Here is an 18,283-nt window from a genome sequence, read left to right on the forward strand (position 1 = left end):
AAACAGTTTCCTGGACAGGGATTATCCTAGTCCAAGACTATAATGCAGGTTTGAGCTGCATATTTTAACAGAAATCAGTGCCATTGTTTAGTCTCAAGATGCACACCAGTATTGTTTTTGGTAAGGTATGTACTAATATAACAAGGCCTAGTCCTGGTTTGATCTAAACCCTGTCCGGGAAACTTTGATTTTGTGTTAAAACAAATAAAAACAAGTTAAAAGTGACACAAAATGTGTTGTTCCAATAATAACACAAAGATGTGTCTAGTGTAAAATAAAATATAACAAACTTTATTGTTTTAAGAGTGTACTGGGCCACATCTTGAAATTTTGCATGTCAGAAAATATGACTTGCACAGAATATAACTCAAATCCCACAATTCCCGCAACAGAAAACAAAAGAGTATACACACAAACAAAGAGCTCAGAATGTTTTGAGGGGCTTTACATTTTTCAAGTACACGTCATCACTGTGCAGAGAGAGAGAGAGAGAGAGAGAGAGAGAGAGAGAGAGAGCGAGAGAGAGAGAGAGAGAGAGAGAGAGAGAGAGAGAGAGAGAGAGAGAGTGAGAGAGAGAGAGAGAGAGAGAGAGAGAGAGAGAGAGAGAGAGAGAGAGAGAGAGAGAGAGAGAGAGAGAGAGAGAGAGAGAGAGAGATACTAACCTTCCACTGAGAGAGGAACAGTAAGGAACCACGTGTATTCCTAAAGGCCCTTGTTCTCCTGAAATCTCCACAGTCTTTGTGAGGCTGCTGCAAACACACAGAAACACACACACATCAATCCCATTATCAATAAAGTCAAGCAGAACAACACAAACCTGTGTAAACTCACTGTCTCCTGCCCCCTAGATCTCCTCTGTTGGCGGCCGCTGAACTGTTGTACATGTCTGCGTGTTAGTCAGCGCCTCACCACACTATCCTGTTTTTCTACACTCCCTGTCGAAACAGTTTCCATGATGTCTGCCTTTCTGACTAATTTTCAAATGTTCCACTTTTTTTCTCATTTTCCTCTTTTTCAGCAGCTAATGCTCTTGGCATGTGGTGTGATGATATAGCAAGAGTGTAAGTGGATAACTGAGGACGGAACGGTCCAATGCACGGCTGCGGCGATCATCCGCATTTAATCCACAACTAATAGCTCTTCGTGGTGGAATATTTGCAGAGTCATACACCAGTGAGTACGGAGAGCAACTCCAGGAAGAGAGAGAGGGATAGAGACAGAAAGGCAGAGAGAAAGTGACACTACTGTAGATTTGAAATTAGGCTAACATGAAACACTGTACTGTTACAAGTGTATAATAAAAAACGTAAAAGTTGCAAATGTTGATGCAGCGTTCTAGCCAAGGGGTTTAAGTACAGTGTGGTGGGTTAGCATTTAGCCCCCTTTAGTAGAAAATCATCTTACCTCCTTTACTGCAACTGAATCAAGTATTTTTTTTAATTATAGTAACCAATTTAGCACTGTTCAAAGAGTAAAATGTGCATATATGTCTCTTTGTCTGCTGCATATGTCATTACAGGTCATGATAGTAAGACGAGCTCACAGTGAGTTGCTCAAATCATTGTGCTATTTATTTTACGTGGATCTAAAGGCTCAGGTTTGCAGCTTTAAAAACAATGGTGTCCTGAACTAATGCCTGTAAGCAAAGACAAAATGCAGGTTTTATACCAAGAGGATTATGAGCTAGATGAGCACTGTCACTGAAATGAGTAGGATCACTTTCTCAAGGTACTACAGATCTCATTGGTTATTTTAGCCATGCCAAAATAAACAATACTGTAACAGCTATGATGTGAACAGCTGTTGATTCGTACACTCAAATAAATACATTTACAAAATAAATTGTGGAATTAAACCATTTCATAACTTCCATTCCCAAGAAAACAGATGGTATAAACAGGCCATTCACTGTAAAAATGATGTTATATGATTAATTATAGGGGTATAACAACAAACGATCGATATGGATCAATGCATTGATCAAATATCTAACAATACGATGCATTGATGAAACACGTAACATATCGATACGAGGTACCTTTATTCTGACACTCCACATGTTCGTGCATTTCTGCTAAAGGGTGCATTTTAAATTATTGACAATACTGTCTGTACATTATATGTACAGTATGACCATGAAAGATAAATATTTTAAAGTGCACCTATTTCATTGCTTAAAAAAAAAAGTTATTTTGTGTATTTGGTGTAATACAATGTGTTCGCGTGTTTTATGGTTAAAAAACACATTATCTTACACATACTGTACATTTTTTGTACAGTAGCTCCAGATTTCCCTCTCTTCCTGAAGCGCACTGATTTTGAAAAAAAACTGATCTATCTTAAAAGCTCTGTGTCCCTGATTGGCCAGCTAGTTTGTACGTTGTGATTGGCCTGAATATTTCTGACGTCAGCCAGAAATGTGACGCTCCTTACCATGTTTGAAAGATTTGCTCACAATGCTGACATGAGTTAATTTACAGACTGAGTCTGAAGCGGAGGAATTATGATAATGGCGGTCTTGTCTACATCACCAATCCCAGGAAGTAAACTGTTGCCTACAATCCGTGTGTGTGTTGTAGTCCAAGAAAAGAGATTTACGTTGGAAATGATTACTCGCATCATTGTTTAATTTGGGGTTTGTACATTTGCATAGTGTTAACATGTACCTATACACACAACAAAGGAAATGTTGAAAACGTGAATCGGACAATATGTGCTTAAGCTGTTTGCTGTTTTTTAGAAAAAACTCAACATAACACACAACCCAATTTGTCGACCCCAGAGTATTAATGAAAAAAATGTAATTTAGTTACATATATGCACTTTATACAAAGCCTACAGTACTGGGCAAACGTATTAGGCCACCATCACCAGCTTTGTTGTTTTAACAAAGTTTTAATGTCCACCTGTATTTATTTTTCACTCTTTTTTAAGAAACTAAAAACAAAATTTTCAGAACTAAATGTCTTGTTCAGGCATCATTCAGTATTTAGTCTGACCTCTCTTGGCACGAAACACATCTTGAGCTTTTTTTCGGACACTGAAGTCCTGAAGTCATTCGATTAGAATTAGAAATTAGGATTTAATTTCATTTAGGTTTAAGAGATCCTGCAGCTGCTATTGCTCAAGTGCAAGGGGAGTTTTCCCTAAATACTTGACACTTCAGCTTATACTTGTATATAGTTTTTAATACTACATGCAATTTCCTGTATTTTCTAATTGTATTCTAATAAAAAGACTGAGACACAATTATATATCCCTATACAATTGAAAAACAACAAATCTAATGGTAGCATGGGCTTAAGACTTTTGCACAGTATTGTATGTATGTAGTATGCTGTGAATAACAAGTGTTAAAAGTAGGGCACAAATATTTGTGGTCTGTCTCATAACAAAGATGTACTGTACAACAAAATACATCAATAGTTACATTACCATGGTAAAACTGTGCTGTAATACTGTAATATACAGGTGAACTGCCGTCATGCTCTGTTGAGCCGAGTCTTTTAACATTTTGGTCTCTGCTCTGACTAGTATTAGCAAAATAAATCACAGTAAGCTTTTCCTAAAGGCTTCCTTCAGTGCTCCAAAAGAGACATCTAGTCCAAGAATATGCCCATGTGTGAGGTCTTAATGACTTTCCAGGCTGGCCACACACACAAACATATAAACACATTCTCCAGGCTGCTATAACTCCCGCTTGACTTTAATTCCTCCAGTTTTTTGTTTTTGTTTTGAAACATGTAGTGCAGATTGTGTCTGACTGTGTATTAAGAGTTTATTTGGAGACAGGATGGAGAGCAGCCAGAGCTGACACTGTTGAGATGCTAATGCAGGAAAGAGCTGTCTGCCCAAGGCTCACAAGACTCAACACAGATAAGCTAACTCAGAACAGATAACTCCGTGTGTGTGTGTGTGTGTGTGTGTGTGAGTGTGAGAGAGAGAGAGAGAGAGAGAGAGAGAGAGAGAGAGAGAGAGAGAGAGAGAGAGAGAGATGAGGTTTAAACATAATCACCAGCAAGCAACAACAACAAAAGCACGGGTAAATCCTCTGAATTACGGTTTCATCAACTCGCCAAAAGTTTCACAAATCAAGGCGGGCCCACAGAAGACATTTCAAAGAGAAAAAAAGGAGGAACCAAAAATAATTAGACAAGCTTAAATGAGGAACAAAAATAACCTCTCTCTTTTTCTAATTCACTCCATTCCAAAGATTTTCCTTCAACCCAACTAAGAGTCATTCCTATGATCTGCATTGTTTCTTTCTTTTCCTTATGGCTCCTTATCTTTCTTCTTCACTTAAACACCTACATCAACAAGCTAAATAATAAATGGTGAAGAAAACATCCCAAATCACCTAAAGATGAAGAGCGGAGAATATACGGATAAAACAGAAAAGGGCCACTTGAGCAGGTGTCCTTTTTTATTTACCTGCTCTCTCTTCCATAAATACACGCGGTTGACAAAAAGCAACAGAAAGCAGATGGGAATAAAAGAGCGCAAATTACTAAACCTCTCCCGGCTTTTCAACTCTCCGTCTTCAAAGTGGCGAGCTCCAGCGGCTTTGAACAAATAAAAGCCGAGGTTCAGATTAACAGTATGTCTTTGATTGTGCATCGGCCGAGTGTGGGCATCGCTTCACAACGCTTCCAGGAGAAACATGCGATCTTGTGCTCTGAATGGAGGACTATTTGAATACAGTTACCGTTCTTTTTATGCTACGGCTATTGTGAGACATCTGAGAGAGGCTGAGAGGATTGAATAATAGAAAGTGTATGTGAAGAAGTGCGAACGAGGCTGCGTGTTTACCTGCGAGTGTTTAACCCAAAGTAAAGCTTCCCTACGGGGCTGAAATAATCCTTCTATTCAGAAAGACTTTAATTCGGCCTCACAATCAGGAATCCAGTCGCCGCGTATACAATCACACTGTCAGAACCTCAGCAGCTAATATACCAGCCACACGACACTGATAGATGACTACTGTTAAACCTGTTTACAGTCTGAATGAATACAGGGGTTGGTAAAACTTAATTTAACACTATTTAATAAATCCAAGATAATTGGGAGCCAACTTTGGACCAACTCGTCGACTTAACCATTCCTTAAAGGAATATTTCAGTTTTTTGCAGGAGATAAGCATTTCAACTTGTGTCTTTGAGAGATTGAATGAATGCAAACATATTTACTCTATGATAATATATTGGAAGTAGTCTATGGGATGATGGCAATAGAGGGTTTAACATGTTGTTTGTGCTGTAAAGTCAAAACCATCCTTTTGAGGTGGCAATACTTTTGTGACAATAGGTACTGAATTTTTTTAATAAAACAATGCCTATTCTTCTTCTTTGTTGGAAAATTCCTCTCCCAAGGGCTCACGGGAAAGTAAAGTGTCCATCGAATGCACAATTCAGGTTCTTGTTGGAAGTAATGGGTCATCAGAGTACACTGGTATGAGTTAAATGCAGAGATCACATTTCGATTGTGGGCTACCATACCTGACAATCACAGTACCTTCTATCTGTCTTTATATTCCGCCTCTTTGTATTCCCCACTTTGCTTGTCAAACTTTGTGCTGAGAGATGATGTAGATCAACTTGTCAGACCCTATTTTTGATTTTGGCATTCCCTTGTATGGTGGATCTGATGTCAAAACACCTCTTAAAATGCTTGCTTTGGATGCGAAAAAATGCACAAAATATATCCTGATCCAAATATTTTTATGATGGTCGAAAGTTTCGGAGGCAGTGTGCAGTGACTGACAAAACATGAGGTCATATTTATATTTTAATTTCAATGGGTATTATGGACTCAGTGTTCAAAGATCTTTACTGTTTTGGATTGAGTTACTATTTTCCAACACTTCTGATGACATATGAAGAGCTCAGATGCAAAAGCCGCTAAACACCACTTCCGTCAATACTGAGATAATGATATTGATCGAATGCTCTCAGCATGTATTATACGTTCAACAAATACTTTCAACTTAATCTTTGCCACAGGTCATTCAGAAATTCAAGTTTGTTAGCTGAATCTGCAAAACTACATGTTGATGTTTCAGCAAAGTCCTCTAAGTGCACAGAAAAAGAATTGGATGAATGACGGCGCCCGTATAAGTTTTTTACCCAGTTAAAGGAGGTTTACTGAATATATTAGATTTTTGAACCATTTAACTTTGTTCAGAAAGGACAGTGAAGAGTAACCTGAAGGATATAGGGTGGGATTTTTTGACCAAACCCGTCAATCAGCCGAAGAACGAGAACCTAGAATGCTAAGTTAAAGGCTCACTTCACAGGACAGCGTTGTTTTATATCAAACTCAACAATGGCATGAAAGAAGAAGTGTGTTTTTGGATATAAGGAGAAGCCAGCATTATGAAAACAATGAATAAAGTTTGTTTATCAGGGGTAGCAGCAGAGTTTTGCATGTTGGTTTGTTTAACGCTGGTTTTCATTAAATAGTCCCAACTGGGTCACGAGATCCATGCGTGAAGACTTTTGTCTTATGTTGGAAATAGGCCCGTAAGTGCATATTATATAAACAACACGAACATGTAGTGAATCATAAGTTATCCAGTCAGTGTTGTATAAAGTGTTGACTCGGACTCGCTCCTCCCGCAGCTCGTAACTCCTACTTCCCAATTTTTTGTACGTTATCGGAAAGACTCTGTAAAGCTAATCTGTCTTTTATAAATCTGATAAAACATATCTTTCGAGATATGAAGGATGTAATACTACTCTATAGGTACTCCAGATTAACATCAGATACGCAGAGACAGCGTGTGTTATGGATGCTTTAATGCCATTCCAGCATCTATGGTTATATTCATGACAAGAACTGGTTAATCCATAAACAAGTTGATCTACAAATGTTTATTCATACACACAATAGGGGAGTGGCAATTTGGCATCTCCAATTCACCTAATCTGCATATTTTTTGCCAGTGGGAGGAACCTGGGGTACCCGGAGTAACTTAGAGGGTTTTGCAGTGAAAGACAAATATGTTAAATACCAATGAAATGACAAAAGTGACATTTGTGAAAATAAGGCATTTTAATTATTGCCTAATAGCCTTTTCATTGCCATTAAAGTGGAATGACTGAATTTAAACATAAGAGCCCAAAAAAATGTCAGACGCACTTAGAGGGTTTTGCAACTGAACTGTTTATATAATAGATGTTTTCATTAAAAATCGTACCTTCTAGAATGCCTTTCAAGTAGTGTACGTATACTGAAACTAGTAACACACGAGAAACTACCATTTATTATTAACGTCAGACTTGGTACAATGTATCTTGACATGCCACACTTACCTGTATGGCCTGTACATCACACACATCTATCATAGGGCTTCAAAACACTTAAGTGTAAGTCATATTGACTGCTGTTATGATGCATTTATGGTGCTTTTTGAAGCTTAACAGCTCGAACTACACAAACTATACAATGTGATACATTTCTTTATTTCTCCATGGTAGAAAGTCACACAGCCTATTGTTTATGCTGAAAATAACCCAAGATATTCCTATAAGAATACAGCTATTCTGAAATGCACAAACCTCGACATAAAAAGTAAAATTTTGCATCCCAGCACTTTTTCCCCCAAAGCTTTAACCTCGTGACTGAGCTACTGAAAGGATGTAAGCTGCTCACTGCTGCGCTGTCAGTCAAGTGCTTAAACTCAGAATAAGGCTCTGAGCCCACCGCCCATCACTGCCATCATCATACCACCGTATCGATCCGACTCTGAAGCTGTCACAATGCGGCTCTAATCCACTGTGATACTGACCGCTGAGCTCCAGATTACCGCCGACACATCTTTTCATTACTTCAATTACCTTTCTCTCCAGAACGTCTCATGGTTAATTGATTCAAGAGCGATTGCCTGCTTTCTATTAGAAAATCTTAAGCACTCAGGTATAATCTTGTGGCGGAAAACGAATACAAGGCAAATCTTTGATACCGCTGTTTATCTTGGCTGAAATTAGAAAGTCCCGGAGGCGGCGCTTCGGAAACGTTATCCCGCAGACTGAGCCGTGATCAGTTAAGGGAAAATGCGGAGTTACATGCAGGAGTCAGGCTCGCTGCCGGCGGGCTTAGAGTTTGAGATTTTCTCTGTCTCTCTGATAAAGCGGATGGTTATCAGTGGGTGTGCGTGTGATTGGCAGAGAGGGTGATGAGAGGATGATAAACGGGTGTCAGTGTGAAAGGAGGCCCTAGGGGTTGACAGCGGGGAGTCGACGGCACAATGGCACGGCAGATAAGAGCGCACGGATGAGTCTGTGGTCCCTGAGACTGAGCAGAGAGACAGATGAGAAGACAGACAAGAAGAGAGATGAAGAAGTCAGTATAGACGAAAAGTGCGGTGGCAGATGATGAAGGGGTGGAAGACAGAAATGCACATAGACAGACACAGGTGCACAAAGACCAAATGAGGCAAATATAGAAAATAACAATCTGTTAAAAGTGAAGATGAAACAGGAACATGAAAGGATAGGTTTGGATGGACCTACAATAAAAATCAGTACATTTATTTTTGCATTTAAACTTGTTTTTTTAGCAGAAGTGTTTGCATCCTATACAATCTATATTAATAATATGCACACTGTATATATACATATGCGCAAAAGTCTTAGGCCACCATTAGATTTGTTTGTTTTTGCAATGGTATAATTTTTTCCCCTTTATTAATTTTAAAGGGACAATGCAATGTTTACACTTAAAATGTAAATGCCCCAGAGTTAGCTAAAAACTATTGTTAAAAATGAACATATATAATTATTTCTCAGTATTAAAAACAAAATAAAAATATAGACTAAAGTGGCAGGAGTTTAGTGTGAGATCACCTTACACTTGACAGTGTAAGTAGAAACTTGCAGACTCTCGTAAACCTAAATGAAATGAAACCCTAATTTGTAATTATAATCTAATGACTTCAGTCTCCTAAAAGAGTTCAAGATGTGTTTAGTGCCAAGTGAGTTCACACTTAATACTGACTGATGCCTGAAGAAGACATTTTGTGTACATACTTCCTGTATAAAGAAAAGAAAAATGAAATATGTATGGTCATTAAAACTACAAAGCTAGTGGTGATCAAGGATTTTTCTACCATACTGTGTAAACAGTGCAGTATTTACAGTATATGTAGAGGCTGGAATCATACTGGAGGCAACATTTTTGATAGAATTTCAACCCTAAACACATGCAGTGTAGCCGTACAATTTAGGCTCAATTCCAATTCTATTTTCTACCCCTACCACTCACCCTTGCCCCTTGAAACAGAGTGGAAAGGCTAAGGGTTAAAAAAATATTCCCCTAAGAAATGGGACACCACTACAACACCATCATACATCATTACATGTCCTACATCAAAGTAGATGCAATGTTTATCATGCTTTCGTCATCTGTAGTCATAATTTTAGTGGGTTAAAGCCTAAAAAGTGGCCCTGGGCTTGTTCACCAAAAGTAGCACACACACACCCCTCTGTTGGCGATTCCAGGTTGGTCTCTCCCACTGTCTATTCGCGTTATGGTTTTCCTGGTCTGTTCACAATCGAAGTAGTGGACAGGCAATTGAAGCACAGGAGTTTTCCCCGGTGTGCCGCCTCCGGAACTCGATGAGATCAGGGGAACCGCTGCGCAATCAGACTGGGGGAACCTCGATGTGATCGCGTCAGGGGGAACTGAGACTGGTGGTGGCACAACGGGGAATATTCTTGCTGCTTCAGATGGCCAGTCCACTTACTTTGCTTTCACACCGCCACCGCAGAGAGCGTCAATAAAAGCTCTGGCTGCCCTACTAACGACACTATAGAAAAGGTGTAGTGGACACTGTGACGCTAGAATGCATTCTCTGGATTCCACTCTAGTGGAGCATTTACGCCTTCCAATTGGTTGCCGCCGAACGTTTCCGCCTTATGATTGGTTGCCGCCGAACCGCGTAATAGCTTATTACCATAAAGTTGAGTTGACTTCAACTCTCTTGATGTTCACGCCGTACATGACGCGTCGCACTGCTGCCCAACAGAGCTAGCCGCCGGCTCTCATTGAAAATTAATAACTTCCGGCCACTTTAACGCTCTCACCGGTGGCGATTTGAAAGCACAGTTACCTTTACCCAAGTAACCTTATCATGGTTTTACTCCAGAAAAAGTTACATTCCTTTTACATTCCTTCAAGGCTCATTATGTGGCTCATTATGCAAGTCTTTTGTTTCCTCAGCTGTCAATCACAGATTATTCAGGAGCTTTCCTGCCTCCATGCAAACAGCCTTTCCTTAGAAAAAGTGTCTTAGAAATTGTAAATCAATATATTGTTTTATGTGAATGAGTAGGCAGAATGATTTTCACATCAATTTTGAAGAAAAAACTCTAGTCTACTAGATCCTGTTTTGTAAATACATGTTGCTCATATAGTATTGTAGCAGAGTTGGTGCTGAACACAGTGTTATAAAAATTTTGCCATTATTATGTTTTTAGGCAACTGAAAAAAGCACAAATGTTAGTGAAGGTCAAAACTTCTCAAGGGCCCTAAAAACCCCTTAGGCCCCCCTTAGGTTTATGTCAGAAAACTAGTGATTTTTTGCCAATGTTTCTTTATATTACATGACCGTAAATATGAACGCAAGATTGAAGGAAACAAAAAAACGAATGTTTATTTGTCATTAAAAACGTACTCGCATGAGCAGCCATGTTGGAAAATTTCTTACCCCTTCGTTTGAAGGGAGGTCCAGACAAATCTTCATTTGAAAAGCTATCTGGCCCTACTTAAAGAGAATTGAGACATCCCTAGTCCTTCATGTGTACACGCAAAACGGAGGAGTACAGGAAAGTGTAGGGGTAGAAATGGGATTGAACCTTGGACTGATCCACACTAAGAGTCAAGTGTATATTTGTATCCCTATCAAACCACATGATTTATCAGCACTTTATCACACCATTTACCTAGTTTTCCTCCAATATTACTGCTAAGGTTAAAGGCCTAATCACACATTTTATATTTCTACAGAAATATAACAACAGACTAACAATGTTATAAATATTATTCAAGCTGTTTCCTTTAGTGACCCACAAAAGAATAAAACCATATGAATGAAATGACTGAGAATATGATGGCCAAGCAAAAATCTACAGAGCACTCCAGTTACACATTTCTGCAACCAATACATGTTAGCAAAGTGCTGTCCATGACTTTCAATTTCTATATTCAAAGCGTAAATGATAATTCATTTTCCCCCTCTCAATTTCAAGGATCATTTGCGGGGAGCAGAAAGCATATAGCATTCCTCACAGTGATGCTGAAGAGACTTTTATGCTCTGTGGTTATAGCTGGTTGCTATGGTGAGTCAGAGGAGTAAGGCAATGAGGATGTGACCCGGACAACCATCCATGCTATCTGTGCTTATGGGAATTTTGGCAACACTTTATAATAAGGCTGTCACACACTAAAACATAATTGGGCCAAATTTGTGCCAAACTTGGAACAATGTCCCACTTACGACAATCCTAGCTAAAGTCTTGATTGTCATGATTGTTGTATTGATTATCTTTTATCTGGATATTTCTGTGGTGTATCATATGTTACGAGTGATTGAATCTGTAGGAGGCACTCCGATTGCAAATCGTAAATGTTCAACATGGAACAGGATATGATAGCTACGTCGGAGGGGAACATTTTCATCGGATATCGATTTGAATTTAAATTATGTAGCTCTAAAAAAATAAAATATAGTTTACAAGTTGACCCGACTACTTTTGGTATTTTTATGAGTTTGACAGTGTCGATCATTTGCATTGTATTGGAAAGATCAGTCAGGACAACTCATTTTGTATTCCGCAGTAGACAGAAAGTCATACGGGGTTCAAAACAACATGAGGGTGAGGAAAAGCTGACAGGATGTGCATTTTTGGGTGCACTCTCTCTTAACTATAATGATTTTTCGGTGTCATACATCAGTTTAATGTAGCAAAGTATTGCGCCCATGCCGGTTGATATGATCCACTCGGGGGACAAATGTAAAAATAAATATATACAGATAATAAAATACATTTGGTTTCGTAAATAGCTTGAAGACCTTTGTGCACCCCGCAATGCAATGCACACTACGGTGATGCAATCTGAAGAAGTGTGTGTGTGTTTCTGGTCTATGGGAGCAGAGAGTGTATCAAAAGTATAGATGAGTTTTATTGAAGGCCGGGTGGGTGGGTGTGTACCCGCTCTCTAACGTTCAGCTGCGCTCTGGGATTCAGAGAAGGCTGAGGAGAGACTCTCTAATCCCAGATTGGCTCATTAGTCAGCTCTTGCCTTGATTAATGCATGTGTTTGTTTGTGTCTTCCCCTCTGCTTTCCCAAACTGCTTAATGAATAATCATTTTATATGCAGATGCTACAAAGCCTTGATCTTCTCAATGAGGACAAGGAAAATTGGGATGTTAGATAATAGGAAATATGACCTGATATATGACATACAGTATATATCATCTTATATGGACCACATACTGTAGCAATATTTAACAATACATTGTATGAGTCAAAATTATAGATTTTTCTGTCAAAAATCATTAGGATATCAAGTAAAGATCATGTTCTATTAGGGTGTTCTGAAAATGTCCTACCATACATATATCAAAACTTGATTTTTGTGAAGCAGTTGCTAAGGACTTCATTTGGACAACTTTAAAGGCAATTTTCTCAATATTTAGATTTTTTTTTGCAGATTCCAGATTTCAAAATTCCAAATCGTTGCATTTCAGCGAATATCCTATCCATGCAAACCATACAATAATGGAAAGCTTATTTATTTAACTTTGATGCATATGTCTCAATAAAAAGTTTGTGGTCCAGGGTCACATTTATAGTATTTATATTAAATAAGATCCTGGCTTGTCCTAGCCTTGTAATGGCACTGAATAGTGGCTGCGTGTTGGAAGCCCATCCATCATTTACATTCTACATCTATGCATTTGGCAGATGCTTTTATCCAAAGCAACTCAAGCCATACATTTTATCTGTATCCTTTTGAGCTGCTAATGTAATGCTCTACAACTGAGCTGCAGGAACACATCATCAGAAAAACGAATCTGTGTGAGGAATCCTAGTTCCTGTGTGTCACAAGACTTGCAAAACCAATGAGGAGTATGCCGCGTGCTGCCATTTTAGATCATACACAACTTACAGTTTTGTTTACATCTAAATGTGACTGATCAATCATATATTATAAAATGGGCAGTTTGGTACTTCGTTCTGAATGGTCGAAACACACTCTAAGCTGTGATAAAATACCCGGGTAACCCCACAATTCAGACCGCATTATATACCGCATTATATCACTGCACCGCTGTTGCCGTTTACTGATTTATGAAAATAAACACCACAGTCTTTAATCATATTTTTTATTTGTCACCAATAGGCTTTATGCCCAGCTGCACTACTCTGGAACTTCAGCCAGCTCCTTGTTTCCTGTCTGCCATTATTGGACAAACTGATTAATCCAGGTGTGCCTGACCTCAATAGTCACAAACAAACTGATAAATCCAGGTGTGCCTGACCTCAGTAGTCACAACAACAATACTCAGACACACCTGGATTAATCAGTTTGTCCAATGATGGCAGACAGGAAACAAGGAGCTGGCTGAAGTTCAGGAGGTAGTGCAGCTGGGCATAAAGCCTATTGCACAATTAATCACGATATCCATATACATGCCAATAAATATTGTTAAGTTATCTTGTCAATTATTAATTCTAAATTTTCTGGAATGCATTAAACTTTGTGAAAATCATAAAAAATGCTGGCCCTGGCTGGCATTTTTTTTTAAACGCTGGCAGGGAAAGAGTTTCCAAACATATTTGATCCTCACTTCTACAGTTGCATGATATAAATGTTAATGTTTAGATTAGATGAATGTTAATTTATTAAAATAAACACCACAGTCTTTAATTATATTTTCATTGTTTCTTTGCTGGGTCTTTGTTGCTTGAGAACCACGCGCTGTTGCAGCCACACTTGATTCTGAGGAACTTCTTTGTTTGGCAGAAGAATAATATTTGTACTAAAATATTTTTTTTCTTTTACTTATTTGCTGGCTTTTTTATGAAACCCTGCTATGCATATAAAGTAACAGTTTTATAAAAGCAATAAGCCCCGCGAAGCAGTGGTTTTACAGTGCATTTTATAACAGCTAAGGGGTGTTTTTAGGCACGACACAAAGCTTGTTAAGAGGAAGGGGGTCCCATTGTAAAATGCAATGTAAATCGCTGGTTCTGCGGGGCTTATTGCTTTATTAAACTCACTGAAGTAATATGGATATCTTATCTAAACATGGATGGGCTTTAAACATACAGCTGCTCTCTAGTTCAATTACAAGGCTAGGAAGGAAATATTTAATATAACTGTTAATGTGTTTGGCTGAAGAAAGGAAGTTATATAACATGTAGCATGGCATATTAAGGTGAGTAAATTATTGGCTAATTTTTATTTGTATGTGAACTATTCCTTTAAAAAATTACAGCATTGAAAGCAAAATCCACAAATGTGACACAGACTGCTTACCTGAGATTAAAATGGTCAGAGTTGTTGCAGTCGGACACCTCGCCAGAATAGCCCATGTCAGTTTGAATGTGCATTCCCTATAAACAGAATAAATGTAAAGAAGAGTAAGAAACCGCTGTAGATATCACAACAAAATATTCTTACTGACCCAGATTTTACATCAGATAACCCAGCACACTGCCAAAAAAAGTTTATCGAACAAAAGGAACCCAAATATCAGACATTGTCAACATACAGTATACCAAATATCAATCTGATAATTTTACAACAATAAAAATGTGTCAGGTTAGTAAAATTGTGATTTACTAACCTAACACACAGGCAAAATGTTCTTTAAGGATTAGATGTACTGGCGTGCATCTTGATATATGGATATGGTTTAAAGCTATCCATGTAGAAAAGACAAAAGCACCATGAAGATGAAATAAAGATTAAGAACACACTCTTAAGGAATATATTTGGCAGAAGACCTTGGTTTCTAAATACCAACAGATTAAGGTCTTTAGAAAACATGTGTCAATCAGTGGCAAGGCCAGAAATTTTAAACTGAATGGACCTTAGTGAAATATGGTGGACTTTAATGCCTATTCTTAAATAACATCATTTTACAATATAGGGGTTAAACTAATTATATTTAACCACTATATTGGTTAAATGTCGGCAAAAAAAAGTGGAAATAAGGAAAATAAAATAAGTATTCTGATGAGTGTCACATGGCAAAAATGTATAAGATAATACAACATGTTTTTAGTTAACATTTTGTTTATAGCTACATTTAAGCAGAGACATTGAATGGGTTTTATGAACGTGCCTAGGGACCCAAGAAGTCTAGGATCCATGTCAATTTTTCAGTGCATGGAAGACTGTGGATCACATTGAAACGTGTGTCCCTTGTGAGTACTTGGACCTGAATACAGCCCAGATGTGGCATCCACATGCATCACAGCGCCCCCTAATGTGTGGATCAGTTTCTTCATTTTGAATTCAGACTTTCATAATTTTTGTAATATTTCTAGTTACATTTTTAGTTATTTTACAATGCTTGTCTTGTCCAACGAAGTGAAAATTTATGAAAATAAGGAATTTCAATTATTGACTAATTACCTTTTCATGGCCAGTAAAGTAAACATAGTGAACCTAAACATAAGAGCCTGACAAAAAATGCTCATTTACAAGAAAACATGTCAGATGCTAGAGGGCTTTGCATCTGAACTCTTCAATTGTTCATGCCCTCTAAAACAACAAATACCTAAGGCCAAAGGAAAAATACAAGTTATGGTCAAATAACCTTTAACATAAAGCTAATGACGAGTAAAACAAGAATCTCCAACAAGAAAGAGCCACATAACACAATGCTATTTCAATTGCCAGCTAGTTGCGAGACTCAAGGGAGGCATTTTCCCCTGACAGAAGTGGGTTTTGATTCGTGCATTAAAAGACCATTAAAGTGGATTTGCTAGAACTGATGAATTTCTGTCAAGAAAAATCACAAAATTTATCACGTGTCTGAATTTGAGAATGATCATTAGTCATCTAGGTGCTTTTACCAGCACGTGAGTGTGTATTCATATTACACGACAGTAATTACAAATATGAAGTGCATGTGTGTGTGTAAACGTGGTTTGCAGCGGGATAATGACTTGCACAAGGCATATTAATGCGTGTGTCCAATAAAATGGCGTAATTAATTGCATGGGACATATTAGGCTACACTTAGATGGGTATGTTCCTACAGAAGACATTATTTAAAGGGGGGGTTTAATGGTATTTCAAGCATTCTGACTTATTAACACAGTTATAGAGTTGTTTCCTCATGCTAAATGTAGGCAAAGTGTCAAAAATGCAGTTGGGCGTGTTTCAGAGTATTTCTGTGCCGAATGCACTTCGCCAGGGTTCGTACAAGTTTCGGCTAATTTTTTTCGATTACGGTTCTAACTGACGTTTCAGGGGTTTTCGATACGTATCACTTCTTTATATGGGCTTCCGCCGGAAAACTTCCCCCGGAAAACCCCGCCCAGCCGTCAGTCAGCGGGAGACGCTAGAGCTTGCTAACAGCTTATCACGCCACTCAGCTTTGTTTAATTTCAAAAGTCAACAATGGCACAACAAGAAGTGTGTTTTTGGATGTAAGGAGAAGACATCCAGCCTTATGGAAACAATGGATATAGTTTATTATCCGGATTAGCAGCGGAGTTTTGCGTGTGTGTGTTTGATGCGGTGGATTTTCATGACGAGTTACACGCGGTAAGTAAGACTTCTGTATTATGTTGGAAATAGGCGCGTGTATATTATATAAATGACACGAACATGTAGTGAATCATAAGTTAAAACAGTGTTGTATAGTGTTGCATGACTCGTACTCGCTCCTCCCGTGTTATAACTCCTCCTTCTTCATTTTTTCGTACGTTATCGGAAAGATTCGGTAAAGCTAATCTTTCTTTTATAAATCTGATTAAACTAAAGACTCTTCAGAGATATAAAGGATGTCATACTACTCCATAGGTACTCCAGATTAATATCAGAAATGCAGAAACAGCGTGTGTTACGTGAGCTTTAACCAATGTTGTGTGGGAAGCATAGTTGATTCGGCCATAAATGAAAACAAACCACGTATATCCGGAGTATGTGTAAAAACATGGTTTTAATTGAACCGTGAGGTGTGTAGTGACCACAGAAGTAATGTATAGCATGTTGTTAAGGCTGGGGGAGGTAGGGTTGCCGTCCACCGGGAGGGTCAGTCACACAGACGTATGGAAAAAGAGAAATGCATCATGCTGCCCTTCAAGCTGTGACAGAAAGCGTGGCAGGGGTCAGAGCGGGCAGAAAGCCCTAATGTACTTGTCTGTAACCTCTGACCCCATTAGCACCTGTCAATCAAATCCCTGCTGCCCAAAGCTGTCCTTTAAAAAGCCAAAAGTGTGATATAAGGAACGAGGTCAGGGGGGATTGAAAGAAGAAAAGATCTTGATGTTTAATATACCATATGGTAGGCCTAATATGGCTCAGTTTTCTACCACAATGCAAAATAACACACCATACACAGCAGGTGTGAAACAAACATTTTACTTTAAAAGTGAAGCAAACAGAATTGCAAGAATTTTCCAACAGGTTTCCCTAAATTCTCCATGCATCTGCATTTGCTCAAACAAAATGATAGCCCCAACCCAAATTCATCACCTACAAGATGTTGGCTCCCAATAATATACCAACCATGATGCTAGCATGTTTAACATTATATTAGCATGCTAGTTACTAGGGAAGGGGTTCTCAAAGTCCGGACTCTGTTCCGGATTCGGACCCGACGGGAACTTGATCCGGACCCGCGTTGACTTCATATTACAAGTGCATTAATTTCTATGTGATTGATTAAATGTGTGCATTTGCTACTTACAAATGCATATTAAACCTGTTAACCATTCGTTTAGTTTTTTTTTTCTTTTTAGATTTAAGAGAAAATAAAACGAGTTTTTAAAAAAAATGTCCTGTGTGACGCTGTAGCCATCACACCCAGATATTATGCACAGCTACTTCATGTACTACGGCTTTTGATCAGTAAGTCCTTATCAATCTGAAATCACTGTTGGTTTGAGTTGTTTAAAACATACATTTGAAAAAGCAACACTCGTCAAACATAATCTTTATACATATTCTTTATTATCATGAAATACCTGAAAAGGTTTGAAGAACAGCAATATAAATATATCCTTAAGACATTTCCTGGAGCTCCGTGTGTCTGGT

The 18,283-nt window shown here is 38.3% G+C and overlaps 1 protein-coding gene across 3 annotated transcripts in view; it reads right to left on the reverse strand.

The window, feature by feature from the left end:
- The window catches only part of pard3bb (par-3 family cell polarity regulator beta b), a 416,763-nt gene that overhangs the window by 262,245 nt on the left and 136,235 nt on the right, over positions 1-18,283 (reverse strand). For 2 of the 3 annotated variants that reach the window (XM_065292869.2, XM_065292868.2), the window contains exons 6-7: positions 14,546-14,622; positions 663-749 (exon numbers count right to left, since the gene is read on the reverse strand). In XM_065292869.2, coding sequence (XP_065148941.1) covers positions 663-749; positions 14,546-14,622 — 164 coding nt within the window. Of the gene's footprint in view, positions 1-662; positions 750-831; positions 948-14,545; positions 14,623-18,283 lie in introns of those variants that run through there. The other variant, XM_065292870.2, reaches the window with a different exon arrangement.

Source organism: Paramisgurnus dabryanus, chromosome 15 (genome assembly GCF_030506205.2).
Source record: "Paramisgurnus dabryanus chromosome 15, PD_genome_1.1, whole genome shotgun sequence".
Taxonomy (NCBI): domain Eukaryota; kingdom Metazoa; phylum Chordata; class Actinopteri; order Cypriniformes; family Cobitidae; genus Paramisgurnus; species Paramisgurnus dabryanus.